Source organism: Anser anser, assembly GCF_964211835.1.
Source record: "Anser anser genome assembly, chromosome: 6".
In the NCBI taxonomy this organism is placed as follows: domain Eukaryota; kingdom Metazoa; phylum Chordata; class Aves; order Anseriformes; family Anatidae; genus Anser; species Anser anser.
Window position 1 is genome coordinate 25,531,543 of NC_139726.1, and position 15,162 is coordinate 25,546,704.

The 15,162-nt window shown below is 49.5% G+C and overlaps 3 protein-coding genes across 6 annotated transcripts in view; 1 reads left to right on the top strand and 2 right to left on the bottom strand.

Moving 5' to 3' along the window:
- The window catches only part of CERKL (CERK like autophagy regulator), a 57,338-nt gene extending 52,275 nt beyond the window's left edge, over positions 1-5,063 (bottom strand). For 3 of the 4 annotated variants that reach the window (XR_014586387.1, XM_083842842.1, XM_083842844.1), the window contains exon 1: positions 661-934. Coding sequence is in view for 2 of the 4 variants with exons in the window: in XM_083842842.1 (XP_083698968.1) it covers positions 661-880 (220 nt within the window). In the remaining 2 variants the exon portion in view is untranslated. Of the gene's footprint in view, positions 1-660; positions 935-4,855 lie in introns of those variants that run through there. The other variant, XM_083842848.1, reaches the window with a different exon arrangement.
- A 3,924-nt stretch (positions 5,064-8,987) lies between these two features.
- NEUROD1 (neuronal differentiation 1) lies at positions 8,988-11,832 on the bottom strand. The gene is made up of 2 exons (XM_083841473.1): positions 11,711-11,832; positions 8,988-11,320 (listed from the first exon to the last, which is right to left on the bottom strand). The coding sequence occupies exon 2, from the start codon at positions 11,305-11,307 to the stop codon at positions 10,228-10,230; it is 1,080 nt and encodes a 359-aa protein (XP_083697599.1). The 5' UTR covers positions 11,308-11,320; positions 11,711-11,832; the 3' UTR covers positions 8,988-10,227.
- Positions 11,833-12,086: 254 nt separating this feature from the next.
- Positions 12,087-15,162, top strand: part of LOC310902009 (uncharacterized protein) — a 60,215-nt gene continuing 57,139 nt past the window's right edge. Inside the window, exon 1 of the mRNA XM_083842861.1 lies at positions 12,087-15,159. Within this exon, the coding sequence (XP_083698987.1) occupies positions 12,104-13,081 (978 nt within the window). The 5' untranslated portion in view covers positions 12,087-12,103 and the 3' untranslated portion in view covers positions 13,082-15,159. The remainder of the gene's footprint in view (positions 15,160-15,162) is intronic.

A 15,162-nucleotide genomic window follows, 5' to 3' on the forward strand; every position in this document is an offset into this window, starting at 1 on the left:
CCGCATTCCTGAAACACAGCTTTGACTTATCCTTCACGTAAGCACCGGGAAGTCATTGCAGTAAACGGGCACTGTTAGGAGTACATATGCAGCTTTGAAAGTGACTTTGTTTTCAGAGTTTCTAGTAGGAAAAAAGAAAAAAAAAAAAAAAAAGACTATGTAAGTTTAGGGATCGTTCCTTTTCTTCTAAACTTTGGGATGAACTTTGTTTCACTTGACCACATCCTACAACGGCGTACCCTCACGGCATGTCGTATGTCAGAAGGCGCCCGGAGCCCCCGGGCACGCCGATGGCGGCCGATGCAGCCGGACGCCGACGGCACCGAGCCCTCTGACCGCTCCGCCCGGGCTACCGAGGGGCTTACGCAGGCACAACTCGCGCACCTCGCATTTCTGCGCCACCCGCTAAGAAATAAAGGCTCTTTGCAGGATTAGGCGCTTCGGGTGCAAGTCGCTCGTTGCGCTATGAGCTATTTTGTTTATTTATTTTTATTAAGCACCAGGACAACCCCAGGGGGAAGAGGAGCTCAGAACCCCCTTATAGGCGGCGGTTCGCGGTAACCCCGTGCCGGAAAGCCCCGATGCCCTGCCCTGCGAGAACGGGCTCGGCACGGCTCGGCTCGTCCCCTGCCCCGGCCCGACAGCCCCGGCCCGTCCCACCTGCGGGGCTCTCGGGCACGATGGGGCTCCAGCGCAGCCGCCGGGCGCTCAGCACCACGTCGCAGCTCCTCTTGCCGATCTCGAAGATGCCCCTGAGGAGCGGCTCCTCTCCCCGCTCGGCCGGCGGGGGGCTCGCCGCCAGCGGGGCCACCCTGCGCCGCCGCTCCTCGGGCCCGGCCCGCCGCTGCGGGCGGAGGAAGGGGCCCGCGGCGCCCAGCATGGCGGCCGCCCCCCGCCGCGTCCCGCCGGCTGCCAGGGCAGCGCCCGCTCCGCCCCGCCCCCGGGCGGGGCCGCGGCCGCCCAGGGGAGGGCGGCAGGGGACGGGGCCCGGCCCTGGCCCTGTCAGGAGCCGTCCCGGGCGGGAGGGAGAGCGGCGGCGGCGGCGGTCCCCCGCCACGTCCCGCTCCGTGGTGCGCGAAGGGCAGGGGGCTTCTGGGCGCCCTAACGCAGCTGGGCCCCTCAGCACCGTGCTGGCACCCCCGGCCCCCCTCTGGCTTCGTCGTGCCCAGCTGCTTTTACTTCCTTCAGGAGGGCCACAAAGATGCTCCAGCTGACGGCATTCATGTAAGCCCCCTCAGAAGCGTTCCTGGTTTTATGTTATCACCGATATTGCTATCACTTGGCTTTAGAAAAGTGACATGAAAGCGTAACTGCCCTCTCCTGCTATGAAAGGTCAGGTGCCTCCCAGGTGCTGCCTGTGGCTTAGATAAATCAGGTCAGCACCGCAGCAGAACTGTGTAGGCCTCAGCACAGGTCTCAGGGACACGCACACCTCAGGGGGACAGGGGGTCCAGCACCACACATCCCTGGAGCATCTCCCGTGGGACAGTGCAGGATGACTACCTGGAAGGTTGTTGCTCACCTCTCAGTCCCCTGACATAAAGGCAGGGGAGGGAGACACACTACTTTACTCCCTCCCCCTCAGTAAAAGATAGATGTTACTGTTTGCAGGTGTGACAGCTTTACTCGTAGGTGCTCTAAGATCCACTGATGACAGTCACATTAGAGCTCCTCTAGCAACCCCAGTTTTTAAGGTGCTTTTGAGCCTGCCAAGGCTTAACTCAGTGGAAAACAGCAAGGTTTTTTTTTTTAGTTCTGAGTTGTATAATGTCATGCTGGCTTACTAATGCATGGGAAAATACACTTAAACAAGCAGCTTAGTAATCTTATTACAAATACATAGGACTAGAGATAAAACCAAGAAGTAGAGCATTAAAATCAAAATACTGCCTTTTGCTGACCATGAGTGACACGAACAGCTCAAGCTATGTTGGGATATCTCCAAGGTTCTTTGTAGTGATTGTCTCTCTAGAAGAGAAATGCTGTTACAGAGAGGCAAGTCTGTCTGCAGTCAAACGTCCCATGAGATATTAGATGATTACATGAATATAAAGCTGCCTTTGTTAATAGTTCCATAAAAACCTATACCAAGTGCTAATTAGTAGCCAAGAAGACCATTTAAAGAATTGTGGTACAGGTTTTTGGTACTCGTTTCCATCTATTACTTTGAGTTTAAAGCATGCTCTGAACATTTGCTAAATACACAACCTGTAAGTGCTTTTGAATTTGCACCATGCCATTGATTCAGCTTTAATTAAGTAGCCCTGACAAACCTGCCTTTCTGAGTAACATCACATAAAGCTTCTGATTGCTTAAAGCTGCTAACAATTGTCTTATTACAACTTTGCCATTATCCCTTAATTTCCTTTGTTGAAATATAAATATATTGACTGCAGAGTAATCAGATAAAGTGTAAACAACTTAAAACGTGCAAACCACAAAAGTTTTGCATAATATTTTTTTCCACCTAAAGATGACTGAGTGACAAAGCACGAAAAGCTGCAAGTGAAAAAAAAATTTGCCTTACCAATTTATCACTGGTACAGCTGTAGATGATTAAATTAAACTTGTATCTCATTTTGGACATCAGTAGTCTCTAATATGTTTTCTTTCAAAAACAAAGCTAAACCATTAAAATGGAGGCATAATTTAAAAATGGATTTAGTTGCATTTATTTTGAGGCAGTATGCTCTTTATAACCCCTACTGTCATTCGTATTTATTTCTGGGACCATTTACTAGCCTATTCCATCTACATGTATTATATATTATCACTAGATTTATCATAAGGTACAGGAAAGGATGGACTAATAATTTTCTTAGAGCCATAAAAAACTATTCAGAGGAAGACCATTACAGCTTCTAAGGGATTGCAACATCCTTCAACTAATGTTTTTGAAAGTTCTAAAACTCCAAGTAATGGCAATGGAAATGTTTTAACTCAGTAACTTAATATAATAAAATGTAGTAGATTAAAACAAACCAGTAAAGTTGAGAGAATTGCATGTTCCTCCCATGATTTGTTACTACTTGCAAGTCTGGTCACTTGGTTTGTTAACAAAGTCCTCAGTCCCTACAGTCCCTTAAGGAGGAGGCAGACCATTTTTCCTGGAGAAAATACAATTATATGCAAGTCGTATAAATTATATACTACTATACATAGTCAATACTATTATATGCAAGTCCCCCTGTACTTGGCTCTTGTGAGGCCACACCTCGAGTACTGTGTTCAGTTTTGGGCCCCTCACTACAAGAAGGACATGGAGGTGCTCGAGAGAGTCCAGAGAAGGGCGACAAAGCTGGTGAGGGGTCTGGAGAACAAGTCTTACGAGGAGCGGCTGAGGGAGCTGGGCTTGTTCAGCCTGGAGAAGAGGAGGCTCAGGGGCGACCTCATCACTCTCTATAGGTACCTTAAAGGAGGCTGTAGCGAGGTAGGGGTTGGTCTATTCTCCCACATGCCTGGTGACAGGACAAGGGGGAATGGGCTAAAGTTGTGCCAGGGGAGGTTTAGGTTGGATATTAGGAAGAACTTCTTTACTGAAAGGGTTGTTAGGCATTGGAATGGGCTGCCCAGGGAGGTGGTGGAGTCACCATCCCTGGAGGTCTTTAAGAGATGTTTAGATGTAGAGCTGAGTGATATGGTTTAGTGGAGGACTTGTTAGTGTTAGGTCAGAGGTTGGACTAGGTGATCTTGGAGGTTTCTTCCAACGTGGATGATTCTGTGGTTCGTTTTACTTTTTGAATACCACAGTTTTCAAATTGTTATATTGAATTGGGCAAAAACACAGAATAGCCCATCAATATTTGAACCATTTTTACAAAACTACTACTAGTACTTTCACATGTAGAACTTCCTTGTCCTTTCATGTTAAAAGGGTTGTGTATATTGCTGATCCCATGTAACATCCTAGGTGCTGTTCCCATTTTAGATTAAAAGAGATACAAGACAAACAGTAAACTTGTAGCAGTAACTGCATAGTAGACAGGCAAATGCCGGTCTAGTATACACCACTGAGCCTACATGTAGGGCCCTGGTTTGTTATACATCTTGGAGCACAGACAGGATTTGGGAGCAGAGCATACAGGTACTTCTGATGGCAGAATGAAAGGGACAGCTGGAAGTACCACATTCCACATAAGGAATAGGGGTGATATAGAAGTTATTGAAAATTGCTCAAAGCAGCTAGTTTCGTTATTGCCTGCTCTCTCATGTACATTTTGATTCAAATACAATAGATAAAAGAACAGATACACAAGAAGTCCTATTCACCTCTTAATAAGAAGTACATTTAAAGACATTTGACATGAGTCCTTCAAATTAATATTGCAGCTCTTCAGCCTTCAAAAGCATTCCAGTATTTATAAATATTTAGTGTTTTCCAGACAAAGTAACTGTCTTTGAATTTCATGTACCTCCTTCGGCTTTAGGGTGACTAATTATGCAGCACACAAGGATATCTATCTAGTTCATCAGCAGCTCTGTATATGACAGAGCTTTTTTTCCTCCAGTGATAATTACAGAAAAACATGTATTTTTACAGTATACCAGGTATAGAACATCATAGAACTGCGTCCACAAAACAATTTTGTTGAATGCTTTAGTTTGAAGCCATGTTACTCCATTTTACTTTAGAGCCAGTAGAGCTGCCTTAGAAACTTAGCACATTTGTATTTTTTTAAAACAGATGGCTCAAGTAAAAGTAGAAGGGGCAGAAAGGAGGGGGGCACCACAGGAAGGGAAGCAAGGCCATTGCCAGGGCACAGCAAGGGCCAGCTGTTCCCAGGGGACAGGGAGCCAGGGGGACCCCAAGGCGAGCACAGCAGGGCTGTTCTGGGCAGGGGCCATCACACGGTACCTGAGCGAGGCCACTCAGGGGAGGGTGCCAGCACCAGCTGAAGCGCAGATCACTGGCAGGCTCGCTGTGAAGAGGCAGGGCTGACGCCAGGGCAGGACATTAGGCTGCGTGCCTGGCTCTTCACCAGCAGCAGGGCTTGGCACCAGTCAGGGCTGTGACTGAACTGGAGACCAGCATCCTACAGCATCTCTGAGGCAAGAAGGTGAAGACCCTCCAGGATGAGCTTAAATAACTCTCGGGCAGATTGCAGGTGGGGCTGGTCAGGGCGATTAAGGCTAGTTAGTGCCCTCAGTGCCCTGGAAGCTGAAATCAGAGGAGTGTCAAGGAGCAGGAATGGCAGGGGCCCCATGTCCCTGAGAGCAGGGCCATGTGTAGCCAGGTTCAGCCAAGAGCCCAGATGGCCGGGCACATCCATCGCTTCGAGGCAGGTCCAACATCAAGCTGGGAAGCAGAGTCAGCGGGGGCAGGTCTGGTGGCAGCAAACGTGGCCAGTGCCAGTCCGGCAGCCACCGGGGGAGTCTGTAGTGACAAGGCAGGTCCAAGGTCAAGCCAGGAAATGAAGTCCGTTTGTCAGGTAGGGGAGGCCTTTGTGGTTTCTCAAAGCTGCTTCTCCGCAGTCTGGACCCAGAGGGGACACTGCGTGTCAGGGTGCTGGCCTTGAGGACATGCAGCTAAAACTACAAGGGGGGAAGATCCTCTGGGCCCAGACAAGAAGCAGCAGAAAACAGGGAGATGATCCTTAACTGACAGCATTCCTCACTGCATGAAGGATGTCATCTCTCACTGTGCTAAGAAGCAGTGGGAGTCTCAGAAATCTCTTCCAGGAGAACGGAGGGAAGGGAGGAAGAAGAGGTTGGATAGGAAGAGAAAGTGAGGGAAGTACGGCTAGTGATTGCTGGAGGAGAGCAACCAAGTAAAGCAAGCTATTGGAAGATAGATCTTCTCCCTCAAGACGAGGACTAGAAAAATGCAATGAAGTGAATAGGTGAGAAATTGTAAGGCCAGCTTTTGATTCATGGATGGTATGATACTGAAGTTAGGGAATGGGAATTCAGGAGAGATGAGGGGAGGCTGTGAGGAAAATATCCGCTGGCCGCTCTGGAGAATTTGACTGTATGTTTCTGGTAGCTGGCCTGTTTCAGCTACTAGTAGAGATTTGTTCTGGAGAAATCTGAATTTTGAAATTGGCAGCATGTCCTTGTCTGGTGTTTTTCTGGCTACAGTGTCTGTTTATGCAATAAAGGTTTAGTGTGTGGTCAGTTATACTTCAGCTTTTCATTCCCAAATATTAGCTCTTCTTCTTGCATTGCTCCTCTAGAAGGAATGTATTAGAACTGTCAGCATTAGTTCATCTCCTTTGTGTTGGTTTTCCTTGTCTTCAAAGAAGAGATATTAAGCAGAATACCAAGCTTTTTACACAGTAAATGGAGTCATAAATTGTTTTTTTCTGAAGAAAAAAATGGTAGCAACAGTCTGTAGAGGAGAGCATTACCGTTACTATATATCACTCTGTGTGCCTGAAAAGGAGAAGGAAATCATCTGGGGGAAAAAAAAAAAGAGAGAGAGAGGGGGGGGGGGGGGAGAAAGAGAGAAAGAAGATCAGATAAGGAAAAGAAAGTCTGAAGTTGTAGAGATGGACAAGTTGGTTTAGGACAGATGTCTGCAAAGAAAAGAACAAGAAGGAATTAAAAGATTGTGCAGGGATGGAGTCTGAAGTGTAATTCATTCCCAAGAGCATCAGGAGCTGAAACCAATCTTAATTTAAAATAAAATAAAATAAAATAAAATGGAAAATGTGATAATGGAGAGGAATATAATACAAGATTTTTTTCACCAGAGGACATTTTTTTTCTTTCCACTAAGGTTGATAATGCTTTCTTTTAAGATAATGAAGTTTTAATATGAATCTTCTGTTGTTCTGTCACCAAAATGTTAGCAAATACTGTATAATGTAATTTCTTCTATTTTATTTCATACAAAATGCAGTAATTATGCTGCAAACTGCTACAGCCTAGGAAACTGAAAGGCAGGGCTGGAAGTCTATGCTTTACATACCCTGTAGGCAACCTAAATACTTAAGAGAACGCTTTGAGAGCATTGTCAGTTTTAATTTTGTATTGCATAGCTTCTGACAGTTTGTTAAATACATATATGAATTATTTAAAAAACACTTATGTACATATTTAAAGAACAGTCTATTTGTAGGTCTTCAGATCACTGGTTCGATATGTATTCATGTACGATGTTTTTCAAGACTTTGTAATTTGGGATTTTCAGCTAAGGAATGAGTGTAGAGCATTTGTTAATTTCTGAAATAATTACTATACGATCTGTCTTGGTGAATAGAAGCAAAGACCAATATCTACATGTTTTCCCTGACGGTTCACCAAGCAAATTTTGATTTCTGTGAGTTCTTCCTGAATAGGAGAGAGTGAGAACTGAGAGATTATTCCTCTACGTGCTGTATATATACACAACATAAGTTGACTGTAGCTCTGAAATTTCTAAAACTATCAGATAAGGTTCTTCATTGTGCAGGAGCACTGCACTGTTAATAACCCTTTATTTCCAATAGGAGGATTTATATTTATTATGTTTTTAATATGTCAAAAGCCACCATTCAGGTCAGGGTGAATCCGGTTTTGATCAGCTGCAATGCTGAAATAATTGCAGGAATTTGCACACTTGTGGATGTGACCCATCATAGTCGGGGCCTTGGCTGTGCCACAGGCAGCGAGGGCCAGCAGCCCCCCAGTCCTGGCCTGTTGCTTCAGAAAACCCAGAAGGGCGAAGCCATGGGCTGCGAGCATTGTGGTGCACTGCTCCTGCAGACATGGCCCCACTGCCTTCTTCTCGAGCGTGCACCAGGGGCAGAACAATTTCTGCTGTCAGAGAAGCGTGGCGGAAAGAAGGGGAAGGCCACTTGTCCCAAAGAGCTGCAAAAATAGCGTTCTAGGCGTCCACTGGATTACCCAGCATGTTTGTGGGGATGACTCAACCCCTCGGTTTCCTCCGCGTGAGGAAGTTAGATAATCCCACTATAGCCTTAGTTAATTAGAGATATGTTCATAAGACAGGAACGGTGTGAGTAATTCTTTCCTTTGAAAGAGACCTTGATAGACCTTCCTGTGGGAGTCATGAGCAGAGATTTCAGGATTTGGCCTGATATTAGCAGTAAGAAAAAATAAATATCACGGAGGCATCAGGAGCAGCGCCGGAGAGGGGGAAGAAAAAAAAATCTCCAATATTTTATAAGGGGAAATAAAAAACAACCCTAAACTAATTGAAATAACAAAACTCACAAGTGATTTGTAAAGTGGAGCCTCCAGTTACCAAAATGCCTAATTAATTTTCCTTATTAGGTAGCAGACACTCAGATAGCCTAGCTAGATCTTTTAAGTAAATTGCATTGGCTAGCGGAGTTGAATTTCGTTATTAAGTATGGAAAAGAAAAAAAATAAAAAATTAAAGAAAGAAAGAAAGAAAGAAAGAAAGAAAAAGGTAATTGAAAAGGTTTCTTGTGGTTTGGAAACGCCTTCCAAATATTCATTAAACATTTAAGCGACTAAATTCGCAGAATATGTTCCCAACATTGGCACCGGTTCTGCGGTATTCCTCTCATCAGATGGAAGTGGCGCGTGTTGTGCGGAGCGCATTCATGCATAACCAATATCATTTTCATAAATTAAAACCTCCCCTGCAGAAGGAACATCTGTGCCTGCCTTTGAATAAAGACGGTGGCACGCCAGTGGCCCCTGCCCGACTGCAAGAATCCCCGAGCGGCGGCGGCCGGGGGCCGAAGGGCCCGCCGAGCCCGGCCCGGCTTCTTCCGACGGGCTGAAAACCGACGGCCGCGTCCCGACACGGGCCACCAGGGCCACCGCTCCGGGCGAGGCGATCCCAGTGCCGGCGACCTGTTGGCAGCCGCCGCTGCCCGCCGGCGAACGGCGCGGCCGCCGCTCCGCGCTCCTCGGCCGCGCAACCGGCAGCGACCCCAGCCCCAAGGCCCCCCTCCCCGCTCCCATCCCCTAAATCCTCCCCCCTTCTCCTCCTCCTCCCCGCAGCCGTGAGCGTTTGGCCCCAGCCCCGCGGGGGAGGCGAAGAACGCGGGTCCCGCTCCCGTGCTGGTCGGTTGTTTTTAACGCCAATTTTATTCTACAAATAATAAGTGGTGCACCTTTCATGAGCTATCCCAATGAAACAATAATCCCATAGGAATTACACTAAGAAAAAAAAAATCACATTTAAGGAGAAATGCAACATTCGACCAAATGTTCAATACTATGTTGTTGCAAAAGGACGGATGTTCTCTAAAATCCCAGTGTGCATTACACCATAATATACAGGATTACAAACAAAATTACAGTACAGATTGATTCCAGTTGAACCAGCATTACATTTCAAACAGCACTTATTCTGGACTGCATTGTACATGCAATAGCTATTGTTCTAATTACGGATTAAATGGTTTGAATTTGTTTCAAGCTACCGTACTAATCGACTACAATAGGTATATAGCCCAACTTCAACAACCTGATTAGTTTTAGGTTCCAATTTATAAGATGAATATATGACAACCACGGATCGTGTGAATATGTATAAAATCATGCATTTATATCGTCCGGAAACATTAACATCTTCAAGTTCTCTTCAGAAAAAAAAAATGAAAAGAAAAAAAAAAAAAGAAAGAAAAAAAAAAAACCACCACGGAATGCAGAGGGGTTCAAAGACTAAAAAGAAACAGTGCAAATTGTACGTGATAGTCAAGCAGCTTTTGATTTAAAAAGGGTGTTGGCATTTGCTCATAATATTTATATACAAGTTTGTGCAAGTCATGTGTTGAATTGATATGTTTTAATAGAAAATAAGTCTCTCGTTCTTATATCTTCTCAAGAGCTAGGGATCTGGTTCTTATTGTCAGGGGAAAAGGAAAAAAAAAATAAAAGAAAGAAAAAGGAAAAAAAGACTTTCATGGGAAAGCAATTGCCCGGATTGCGCTTTTTTGTTTTTCTTTAACTATTCGAAAGGAAAGAAGTGCTAAGGCAACATAACTTCTCTAAGCACTTTTCTGCTGGTTTAAATTAGTTAAATTATTTTGTATAAATTAGATATAATTCTACCTTTCCAGTATGTATAAAAATCGATGAAGCTGCATGGTTTAAAATAGGAAATTCACGTTATAAAAAGTCATTAAAAATTCTGTACAAAATCACAACAAAATAATTCGGCATGGGAAAGGTAACAAGTAGGAAAACGTTGGTTGAAAAATAGAGATCTCCTATATACTTCGTAATTGGCCCATCGCTAGGTTAAAAATTGCATAGATCCTAATTATTGCTTGCGGTTTCGGCGGCCCGGGCGGGTGGCGGGGGTCAGTCGTGGAAGATGGCGTTGAGCGGGGCGCTCAGGACCCGCTCGTGGGGCGGGTGGCCCTCGTAGGGCGCCCCCAGGCCGTCCAGGGGCAGCTCGCAGCGGGCGGCGGCGCCCGAGAAGACGGCGGCGGCGTGGCCGGGCGCGGCGGCCAGGGAGGCGGCGGGGTAGTGCATGGTGAAGGCGTAGCTCTTGTCGAAGTCGGCGGCGGGCTCGTGCTTGAAGGAGAAGTTGCCGTTGATGCTGAGGGGCGGGCTGAGCGGGCCGTCGAAGGCGGGGCTGGCGCCGTCGGGGAGGCCGCCCTCGAAGAAGGGCTCGAGCGCGGCGCCGTAGGCGTGCGGCGGCTTGAGGTGGAAGAGGTGGGAGCTGTCCATGGTGCCGTAGGGCGGGCTGGGCAGCCCCGGCGACTGGTACGGGTAGGGGGGCGCCGCGAAGGGCGCCCCGGCCGCCGGCATGTGCGGCGGCACGTCCGGGCTCTGCTCGGGCAGGAAAGTCCGCGGGTTGAGCTGCAGGCAGCCGGCCACCAGGTTGGTGGTGGGCTGCGACAGGCCCTTGCACAGGGTCTGCACGAAGGAGACGAGGTCCGGGCTCTTGCCGGAGCGCAGGATCTCGGAGAGCGCCCAGATGTAGTTCTTGGCCAGGCGCAGCGTCTCGATCTTGGAGAGCTTCTGCGTCTTGGAGTAGCAGGGCACCACCTTGCGCAGGTTGTCCAGGGCCGCGTTCAGCCCGTGCATGCGGTTGCGCTCCCGGGCGTTGGCCTTCATGCGCCGCAGCTTGAAGCGCTCCATGCGCGCCTTGGTCATCTTCTTCTTCTTGGGGCCCCGCCGCTTGGGCTTCTGCTCGTCGTCGTCGTCGTCGTCGTCCTCCTCCTCCTCCTCGTCCAGGTCATCCTCCTCGTCCTCCTCCTCGCCGTTGCGCAGCGGGTCCTCCTCGACCTCGGCGGGCAGCGCCTCCAGGTCCTCCTCCTTCTTGTCGGCCTCGTGCTCCTCGTCCTGCGAGCTGAGGCACTCGTCCGCCCAGCCCGGGGGGCCCTGCGCCGGGGGCTCGCCCATCAGCCCGCTCTCGCTGTACGACTTGGTCATGGCGAGCGCCTGCCTGCCGGGGGGACGGGGATGGGGACGGGGGGGACACAAGCGCCGTGTCAGCAGCGGGAAAGGCACCCCGGGGACGCGCGTCCCGGCACCGTTACACAACGCGCCGGGCGGTTTAAGCTGATTACGCTTTAGGGGGGTGACACCGCCGGGCACCTGCCCTCCCTCCCGCCCCGACGGCGCCCGCCGCCTCCCGCCGGGGCTCCCCCTGCCCGGCCGCCTGGCCACCGGCTCCCCGCGGTAACAGGTGCGGGGCCGGCCCCGGTCCCCGCTCCCCGGGCGGAACAATGCAGGGCGGCAGCGGGGTGGACGGGGGACCCGCACGCCCGGTCCGGTGACAAAGCCCCCCTCCCGGCCGGCCGCCCCGACGCCGCGGAGCGCTGCCCCCCGTTACCTCCGCTCCTCAGCCGGTGCAGCGCGGCGCCGGTCGCATAACCCCGCCGCTGCCGGCGCCCGCTCCGTGCGAGGGCGCCGCGCGTGTTTCCGCGGGGCGCAGCGCCGGCCGCCCCGGTTATATAGCGGGGACGGCGCTGCGCGGCGGCGGCGGCGGCGGCGTCGGGCGGGGAGCGGAGCGGGGGGGGCCGGGGGCCGGGACCGCGCCGCTCGCCCCCGCCCCCCGCCGCGCCTCGCCCCGCCCCGCCCCGCCCCGCCGGGCGCCGCCATCTGTCACCGGGGCCATTGTTCCGCCCCCCCCCCCGGGTGGCCCCGGGGCTGCGGGAGAGGACCAGAGGGGACGGGAGGGGACGGGAGGGGACGAGGTGGTGGCACCGCGCACCGGGGCGCGGGGATGCGCGACGGCACCGGGGCTCCCCGCCGCGCCCGCCCCGTCCGTCCCGCCGCGCCCCCCGCGCCCCCGGCCGCGTTTCCCCCGGCAGCCGGCGCTGCCTCCCGGCTCGGGCCGTCCCCGGCTCCGGGGCTCCGGTTTCCCACTTTCCCGTCCCTCCCCGTCTCCGGCCTCATGATTGCATCGCTCCAAGCGTCCCTTTTCTCCCCCGGACCCAGACTCCTCCTTCTCCATCTGTCTTCTCATTTGGCTTCTGCTTGTTTTGCTCCCGAATCTTTTCCCCTTTTTCTTTTTCCCTTTTTTTCCCTTTTTCTTTTTCCCATTTTCCTTTTCCCTTTCATTTTCCTTCCTTTTCTTTTTCTTTACCTTTTCACTTTTTCGTTTTTCCTTTTCTCTTTTTCGTTTCCTTTCATTTCCTTTCATTTTCCCCTTCCCCGTTTCCCGTTTTTTTTTCTATTTCTTTTTTCTTTCTTTTTCTATTTGTCTTTTTCCTTTTTTATTTTTTTCTCTTTTTTTTTTTTACTTTTTTATTTTTCTCTTTTTTTTAACTTTTTTTTGTCTTGTTTTGCTTTGTCTTCCTTTTTTCTTTTCCTTTTTTTTTGTTCATTTCTCTTTTTCCTCTCTTTTCCCTTTTCCTTTATTTTCTTTTCCCTTTTGCTTTTCCCCTTCTTTCTCCTTTTCTGTCGCTCTGCCCCCGCCCCCCCCGCGGCGCGACACGCGAGCCGCACGCGTCCCATCCGAGCTGCGCCCCCCCGGCCGCCCCCAGGGCTCTGCCCCCCTCGCCGGGGGCGCAGCCGGGGCCGGGCCCTGGCCCGGGGGGGCCGGGGGTGGGAAGAAGAGCCCTGGAAACGCCTTGCGGCTGTCCGGAGCGCCGGAGCCGCTCCCGAGGAAATCTCCTGGGTTTGCAGCATTATCTTAATTAAGATAATTGATTCATATTGCACCTGCGAGAGTGCGGGGAAAGGATGCGTCCCCAAATAGCTCAAAGCTATTGGAGAGGGGAAGCCGCGCTGTGATTTAGCGAGTGATTTACTGCCTGGGCGGCGCGGGCGGGCCGCGCTCTGCGCTCTCCGTCCCCAGCCAGGCACAGCCCGAAGGATCCTAAAAACAACCCCCAACCAACCCAAAAGTGCCGCTGCCGCTGGCCCCCGGCCCCGCTCCGCACCGCGGAGCCGCGCTGGGAAAGGGCGAGCGCGGCACGGCGGAGGGAGGGGAGAGAAGGGAGGGCAGGGGGTGAGGGAGGGCAGGGGGGGCGAGGGAGGGCGCCCCGGAGCCGGGGGTGTCCGGGGGGAGCGCGGCTCGGGGCCGCGGAGCCGGGCTGGGTGCGCCCGCACCGCGCCAGCTGCTCCCGGGGAGACGCGCGGCGGTGCTGGAAACCGGTGGGAAATGATAGAGGTGCCGTTTCTGCTCTTTTTTTTTTTTTTTTTCCTTTAGGACTCAGTGTATTAATGTTATTGAGCTTTTTTTTTTTTTTTTTTTTTTTTTTGCCGTTAGATAAAGGCTGTCGTTGTTTTAATTCTATAAATGTGAACTTCTATTTAGTTAATGGAAAAGACGTCGCCACTGAGGTTTAATTATCAGCTTTTTAAATGACTGTTTTAGGCAAGCACGCACAATTACGAAATCACAATAGATTTAAAATATCGTTCAAATTGATTAAAAAAAAACAAAAACAAATCAGAGAAGTACGTACCATTAAAGCAAATGTCTAAATCGTATTGGTAGGCCAGCTACCGCTTGAGTTTAAATAACATCAACAGCCTCCGCTATTGGTGTCAAACCACCTCTGTTATTAGGAAAAAGGATTCTTATCAGGCGGGATTTAGATGCTGTTATAACTGCAAAATCTAATTATTTTTGATCCAGGCATTTACCCCCAGAGTCCCACCTTGTTTAAATAAAGTGTTTTCTTTCCTCTTGAACAAATGCATTTCCATTTGAATTAAATATTGATAATTTGACCTTTTAGTTCCTTTAACTAATCAAAAGGAAAAAAAAAAATCCAAATGTAGATCCTAGTGCCTTGCCCTAGTGGGTCTTTCCGCTTGAATAGACACTGAGATTAAATGAGTCAAACTTCCTCTTTCATTGCACTCTCTTTGCACTAATTGCTTATGCAAAAATGCAGATTTGTATTAATTAGTAACTCCGCTGATTAGTTCGGTGGTATTTTCACGTAATAAATCATGCCGCAGACACGATTTTTGGCACGTCCCCAGTAGTGGCTCAGGATGCAATAAGTTTTCCATATTAAATAAAATCTTAGACTAAATCTACCTTTTCGTTGCAGGTACACTGTGTACCACCTGCTGTATGCACCTGCTACGGGAAATTACCTTCTGTCCCTGGCAAGCCTCTTTCCCTTCCTTAATAATGCACTATTCTTCACAGGGTGTAGACTTTAAAATGTGAATCATGAATCACAGAATCAAACAATTAGATAAATCTGATGTTATTCTTAACCCTTTCACATGAATAATGCTCATTTTTAAGGGTATGAAACCTATTTAAGATGCATCAGGTATAGATTTTTTTTCTTTTCCTTCCTCTGCCCTGCTATTTGAGCTCCTTTTACAGCACCATTCCCTGCGTTGCCCAACTTATAATGCAGAAAAACATTTTTTTCTAGTTTCTTTTCCTTCTTTGAGTTGCAGAGACTGACCTTTTACAAGCAGGACACTGTTTAGCTGGTGTTTGTGTCGGGTACAGAGGCCTCAGCAGAAAGAAGGCTCCACAGCATCAGTCATGGCATCTACACATTATTGAAAATGTCCCCACTTGCCCACATCGTGAAGGCAGCGTGAGACTCTCCAGAGTACACACAGGCTGACGTGGCTGGTATCTTAGATCTACAGCTGAAAAAATCTTTCCAAATTCTTTCCCAAATCACCCCAGACAGTACCTGTCTGTCTGTTCCCCTCGGACAGGGTTGTCTGTGCTTCACACCTTTTCCCAAGCCAGTCAGCACAACAAATACCGCCTGCCATCTCAGCCCTTGGAAAGAAGAATAACAGCTTCCAACTCAATACGAAAGAAGCAGACGCTGGTGTCATTTCCGTGTA